Source organism: Peromyscus leucopus, chromosome X (assembly GCF_004664715.2).
Source record: "Peromyscus leucopus breed LL Stock chromosome X, UCI_PerLeu_2.1, whole genome shotgun sequence".
Lineage (NCBI taxonomy): Eukaryota > Metazoa > Chordata > Mammalia > Rodentia > Cricetidae > Peromyscus > Peromyscus leucopus.
The window spans coordinates 17,938,643-17,945,575 of record NC_051083.1 but is presented as its reverse complement, the minus strand read 5'-3'; the positions used below and the strand labels follow the sequence as shown (position 1 = coordinate 17,945,575).

At 46.2% G+C, this 6,933-nt stretch overlaps 1 protein-coding gene across 3 annotated transcripts; it reads right to left on the bottom strand.

Annotated features, from left to right (window-relative positions):
* Positions 1 to 1,637: 1,637 nt before the first annotated feature.
* LOC114710002 (diphosphoinositol polyphosphate phosphohydrolase 3-alpha) lies at positions 1,638 to 6,617 on the bottom strand. 3 transcript variants are annotated; one of them, XM_028894029.2, is made up of 3 exons: positions 6,498 to 6,617; positions 5,453 to 6,061; positions 1,638 to 2,756 (listed from the first exon to the last, which is right to left on the bottom strand). In XM_028894029.2, coding segments are annotated over exons 2-3 (495 nt in total). In that variant the 5' UTR covers positions 5,947 to 6,061; positions 6,498 to 6,617; the 3' UTR covers positions 1,638 to 2,755. The 3 variants fall into 3 exon arrangements, with proteins under 3 accessions (XP_028749862.1, XP_028749863.1, XP_028749865.1); XM_028894030.2 differs by lacking the exon at positions 6,498 to 6,617 and adding an exon at positions 6,446 to 6,492; XM_028894032.2 differs by lacking the exon at positions 6,498 to 6,617 and adding an exon at positions 6,402 to 6,417.
* Positions 6,618 to 6,933: the final 316 nt, after the last annotated feature.

Here is a 6,933-nt window from a genome sequence, read left to right as displayed (position 1 = left end):
TATTCTCCTGAATAAAGAGAAATTTGATCCAAGATCATGATGTCCTTATGGTGCTTCAGCTTTCTGATTTTATAGAAAGCAGATCTCCAATAAAGTTACAATGTTGTTTTGTACTGTTCATTTGGGGCTTTTTTTTTTTCTTTTTTCGAGACAGGGTTTCTCTGTGTAGCTTTGCGCCTTTCCTGGAACTCACTTGGTAGCCCAGGCTGGCCTCGAACTCACAGAGATCCGCCTGCCTCTGCCTTCCGAGTGCTGGGATTAAAGGCGTGCGCCACCACCGCCCGGCTAGGGGCTTTTTTTTTTTTTTTAAACTGGTATTAGCTGAGACAATCATTAATATCATAATAACATAATAATATCATAATAACAGGCACCATGAGTACCATGTTCCAGACTCTGGGAATAAGAGGAAACTCAGAGATTCAGAGCCAGGAGACCTTACAGTTCAATTGAATAAGGTTAGTGTGAGGGGGATAAAACTGACCCAACAGAGCACTGGAGTACTGGGAATATGCTGGTATGCTGTACTCAAAGAAATAGAATTTCTCAGAAGCAATGGTTTGCAAAGGCAGGGACGCTAAATACCTGCTGCATTTTACAGACCGGAAAACTGAAGATTCGAGAGGAAAAGTGACTTGGCAAGGGCCATTACAGTGTCCGGTCCCATTAGCTTGGAGGCACAGCCTCTCGGACTCCAAAGCACTATTTTACCGCCACTTCAAGTTCCCCTTGGGTCTGCTTGCCTCCACATTTAAAATCTCCTCAAATCAGTTGACCCAAATTAGGAAACAACTTCCAGGGGAAGAGGGGCATGTTCTAAGGAAGATCTCGATGCCTTTTCACCAGGCGCCCTTGGAACTGAAGCACTAACCAGCTCGCGTGAGAAAGGCTTTTCCGCTCTCCAGACACAGTTGATTCAAGGCAACTGCTTGCCCTTGGGATTAGAAACACTTAACTATCAGAACAAAAGCTGCAGCTTCACATTTCTTTATCCCTAGGAGGGAACTCATCATCCTGCGCAGGACCTACAGTGCTGTTTGAACTGCCTTCCTGCTCCTTAACTCACAAATGTCAGGACTGAACCTACCCTGTTAATAAAAGCACATCTTTAGTTATCCTGACCTATGTCTTCATTTCCGCAGCCCATGATCCCCTGCGGTCAGGAATCCTAACTGCTTATCTACTTTTTCTTAACCTGTCTTCAACTAGATTATTAGACACCATGTGTAGCACACACGTCTACAGTTAATGGGTTTCGTTCCCCCAAGAAACTATTAAAATGGCATTATATGGATTTTTATAAAATAATCCCTTAGAGACCTTGTCCCTTGATGTCACACTGGTATGAACTAGAATGCAGATGGTTTCCAAAACCTCTCTTTGACATAGTAGAACCAACCACCATTTTCCAATAGTTGTAAATAATGATTTAACTGTTCCTATTTCAGTAGGACAAAGTAAAAGAAAGAGTCCATTCCAGGGCACGTCTCCTTTTATTTCTGTGAATCTGACATCTTATACCAGAAGTAGAATCCTGGAGCCAACATTGAAAAGTCAATCTATAAACTTTTCCCTCCTCACTTTTTTCTCTCTGCCTTATATACTAGACTTAATTAGAAGAACTCCAACATTTCCAGTGATTTTTGATTAACTTTTTTTATTATGGAAAATGTCAAACATACAAAAGCAGAGATGAACATATATAATGAACATCATTTAATCATCATTCAGCTTCAACCATCTTGAAGGCCAATCTTGTTTGAGAATGTCAAGTGTATTTAATATCTAGATACATTTTGAAGCAAATCCCAGACATTATATCATTTCAACTGTAAATATTTGAATGCAGATAAGAATTATTTTCTCCAATATAACAACAGTATTATAATAATGAACATGAAAATATCTAGCCAATGCTCAAAATATTCTAGTTGTCTGATAAACTCATTCATCTTACAGTTTGATCAAATCAGGATCCAAATAAGATCCATGCAAGTATTGATCACCCTCTGAAGCCTTTTTTCAATGCACAGGTTTAACCACCACCCTTTCCTTTCATCCTTGTGACTTATATACTGAAGAAACTGGATCATCTGTCCTGTGTTTTCTTGAAGTCAGGATTCTATGAATCTCATCTGTTTGATATACAGTAAACTGTTTCTCTGTCTCCTGAAGTTTCTACAGAGGAGAAATTATGTCTAGAGGCACAGTTAAATTTAGGTTCAAAATTTTGGCAAATGTAGGAGGTACATAATGTCTGGGATAACACAGACATATGAATATGAATCTTTGCTACTATCTCACAGCTGCCTTGAAATAGTTGGGAGACATCTGATATACAAAAGCCACATATATGCTAGAGAGATTAGAAGAGGGATGTTTTACCATTCGTTATCATTACAAAATATTAAACAAATATTCAGTGACGCCTACCATATATCAAGTAATGTATGCTAGATATAAAAAGACTAAGAAAGCAAGTTCTTTGCATTCAAGGTCATATCTGATGGGGAAATACAGACAAAAGCACAAAAAGGCCACAGGTGCCAAATAGACTTCTGTACAGATACAGTGGTAGTGCAACAACCTGAAGTCTAGCCATTGTTAATAACAGGAAAGCAGCGTCCAAAAGCATAGGGTGAGCTGTGTCCTTGGGGATGTCAAAGAGCTCACCTGTGCTTCACAATTCCATTCATCATTGGGGTCACATACTTGATTCTTTCAAAGTAAATCTGAACAACATTTATTCCATTCACCTAAAAAAAGATAATCTGATTAATAAGGTTTTACTGGTTTGTCCATTCCTGTAGAGTCTAGACAACAAATATTTACTGAGGATTTAGTATGGTTCATCAACCCTTTCTACCGGAAAAGCCTGCAGTGAATTATCCAATGTGGTTCCACTGTAAGCACAGGTGAGAGCCTAAAGAAATAAATTCTCCCAGGTATGTTATGAAGCTTAAAAAAGAAAATCAGGAATTCACTGGAAGTAGACATTTCTACTGTGTGAGTCAATGACAAATGTCTCCGAATTTTAGCCTGTTTTGAGGCCCTGGGGTTATGCAGGATTCAGGTTGGGTCCTAGTCCTCAGAGTTCATATTCTATTAGGAAAACAGTTAGTTAGGAACATAACTACAATAGGTGTTTCCACAAAAAGATCTCCGAGGGAAAAAAAAAAAGCTTGGCTAGCTGTTAGTATTAAATACGTTCTGAGCAGCTTCACCTCCTTTCCCAGTTATCAATGTTCCTTTTCATAAAGGAGCCCCGTGTAAAGGAGAGTGAGGAAAGAAGCAACTCCAGCTCCAGAGCCTGTTAAACCATGTGTCCCATGCTGATATCTTACAAGCTGCCTGTTCCTGTTCTCACAAACTTTCACTTTTACTGATACTTCTAAATAATGCTTTATAACAATTCTTTCCAGTGGAACCATACCAAGAAACTACATGTAGCCATGTTTCAGGCCTTCTTGAGAAAAAAAAAAAAACCCAAACCAAACCAAACAACAACAACAAAAAACCCAAAACGATCTGATCCACAAAACAGGTTTCTAATACATCGTATACCTGCATCAAACATATCAAAAATTCCTTTGACTTCAGCATGACTTCAAGCTTTTTAAAGGATAAGCATAGGCACTTGTCCAGTGGAGGGAAAAACAGCCCTTTAAGACAACATGCTGAAAACAAACTTCTGTTATCTTGGGTAAACATCTTACTATCTTTCAGCAGTACACTGGATTGAGGGGCAATGGGATGAACTGAAAAATTCAGCCTCACTGCACTCAACATGTAAAATGCATAGGCACTAAGTAACCCCTCCAAGGAGAAAATCACACCTGTGTGTCAAACTTTTGGAAAATATAAGATCCTGACAAGATTTGCTTTATTCCTGTGTCAGCTGTTTTATCTGAATTTCCTGGAATTATTCTATTAAAAGGCAAGATCATTTGGAGGCTTTCATTTATCTCTTTTCTCAAATGAACCCCAGAGAGGATATTTAACTATATAAATTTGAATTTAAAGAGTGATAACTGGTTTTTGCTTGCAATATGGAAATGGGAAGTACTGGAAAGTTGGAAATTGCATGAACAGTCTCTGTGGTTCCCAAAGAAAATCTCATTCAACTGCACTGCTCAATCCAAATGCTTTTAAATGAAACAAAGTATGATTATAGAACAAAACTGAAATTTGCTTAACTAAAGTCTCCTTAAATTAGTCAAATGGAGTTCAACTGCCAAATATAATACTGTGCATTATTATCTCTAGAATATTACATTGTAGTAAAACCCCCAACATATTCATGGCGTTTTTAGGTGAGAGGTATTTTTATGTATACAATACAGAAATAAAGCAATAATCTGTAGGATTGGTGTATAATCTTTAAGACTGAGGTTACTGGGAATATCTATTCAGTGATTTAGATTACCCAGTAATTAGTGAAAACCATATTCAATAATTCAGCATTATTTAGGATATCAAATTACATGCTTGGTTTATAAAAGCTATAATTTTGGTAAGCAGGTTTGTACTCATTTCTTTGACAGTATCTATTTTGTTTACTACACATATATTACTTAAAAGGATTTATGTAACAGAGAACCATGGGGGAGGATGATATTCAATTCTATGTGTACCAAATTTTGGAAAGGTAACCTATAAAATAAAACGCATAAATTAGTGTCACCATCCATGTATATTTAATACAGGTTTGTAGAATACATTTAGAACGTTGGTAGATATATACCATCCAGTCATATTCACTGTGAAGCCTGCGAATAAGAAAACAAGGGGGAAAAAACATAAAAAGATGCCCCACCACCACCCGCCAGCTGGTAGGACTCTAAAGGCCTCCACTAAGAAACAAACCACAAGCCTGACATCAAAAGCGCGCACGCACACTCACGCACAAACACATGTAAAGGGTGTTTAAAGGAAAAAAACACCACCCAAACAAAACATCACAGGGCAGACAGACACGCACGCGTGTGCATATGCGCGCGCGCGAACACACACACACACACACACACACACACACACACACACACACACACAGAGAGAGAGAGAGAGAGAGAGAGAGAGAGAGAGAGAGAGAGAGAGAGAGAGAGAGAGAGAGAGAAGCACACCCTCTATGAAGAGCAGGGCAAGCAGTTAAGGCACCTTTCACGAAATCCCATGCAGCTCTGGCTGACCGCAAGATTTTTACAGTGTCACCAAGAAGCGATTAGAAAAGCATGTGAAAAAACGTGCAATTTGTCTGCAAACAGCGCCTGGCAACAGAGACAGTTTGCAAGCGTGATTCAGAGGTCTGCCTGCCAAGGAAACAAAAGAAGCCTCCCTCCTGCCCGTGCGGACGCACAGGGCAGGAGAGGTGCTCTCCTGGCAGGCAGGCAGGCAGGAGGCAAGTGCGGGGAGGCGACAGGCGGGAGTCCGGGCGGGCGGGAGCGGTACATACTAGGGCTCGCTCTCCGGCAGGGACGGGGCGGCCGAGTTTCCATTAGTCGGGGAGCCGCCCAGCTTCAGTTTCTCCAGGTACTCGGCATGCACGGGCTTGTGGCACTGGAGGACCTTGATGGCATCTTCGATCTTGAACCACTCTCGCTTCCTGCCGATGTTGACCGAGTCTTCCCAATCCTCCAGCAGCTCGGTGACGGTGAGCACGAACACGTAGGTCCGGTGCTTGCGGTCCTGGTTCTGCTCGAAGACACCAAGCAGCCGGCCCAACTTCCCCTTGACTCCCGCCTCCTCGTACACCTCGCGCACCGCCGCGCCATCCGGCTCCTCCTCGGGCTCCATGCCCCCGCCGGGCACGATCCAGCGGTCGGGGTAGCGGCTGCTGCTCACCAGGAGCACCTCGTCTTCGCGCTCGCTGCGGAAGCACAGGCACGCGGCGCGCTTCTTGAAGCCCTCGGGGTCGTAGGTCCGCGTCTGGTTCGGCTTGCACTTCATCCTCGCCGCTGCTGCCGCCGCCGCCGCCGCCGACTGTGTGTGGTCGCTTGCAGATGCCGAGCGGGCCGCCGCCGCGCAGCCAAGGAGGAGCTGCTGCGGGCAGGGAGAGCGAGGGCTGCAGAAGAGAAGAGCAGAGCGGAGTCTGAGCCGAGCCCGAGCCCGGGGAGACTAGGCGGGGGCGGGCGCGGGGCGGGGGCGAGCCGGCGCGTCAGTGAGTCCGGGGCGGGCAGCGCCAGCCGGGTACGCCGAGGGTCGCGAGCCCGCTGCCTGATTGGAGGCGCCGCTTCCGCCGCCTGGAGCCGGGAGCCCGGAGCCCGCGCCTCCGCACAGCCCCCGACTGGACCGTGCGCGGTCCCCGCCCTCCCGCCCGCTTGCCCGCTTGCCCGCCCGCCCGCTTACCCGCCTGCTTGCTTGCTTGCCCGCTTGCCCGCTTGCCCGCCCGCTTGCCTGCTTACCCGCCTGCTTGCCCGCTTGCCCGCCCGCCAGCTTGCCTGCTTACCCGCCTGCTTGCCTGCTTGCCCGCTTGCCCGCCCGCCAGCTTGCCTGCTTACCCGCCTGCTTGCCCGCTTGCCTGCTTGCCCGCTTGCCTGTCCGCGATCGCGCGCTCGCTCTGCCGCCCGGCCGCCCAGGCAGGGGTTGAGCGAGGTGAGACGCGTGCGCGCGCGTGGCCGGGCCCGCGTGCGCGCGCGCGGCGGAGGGCGAGGGGCGGAGGCGGGGGTCTCTCGACTCCCGCAACGCACGACGCCGCTGGCTCACTGCGCAGGCGCCCCTCACCGCTGTGCCTGGGAAGCTTCTAGCTCCCTGTGCGCTGGGGAGGTGCACCCCATTGTGACATTGCGCAGGGTCCCACCACGTGTGAGTGTGGGCCAGACATGGCAGCGGCGGGGGCCAGCTTCCCCCTCCCACCCCCAGCAAGGCACAGGCTGCAGGGTCGAGGTCCGCGTCATCAACCTCTCCCATTATGATCAGCACTTGCCTTATTTCTAG

Bases quoted from the DNA above. Each gene is read 5' to 3' on its own strand.
- LOC114710002 (XM_028894029.2), bottom strand. From the start codon at position 5,946: ATGAAGTGCAAGCCGAACCAGACGCGGACCTACGACCCCGAGGGCTTC.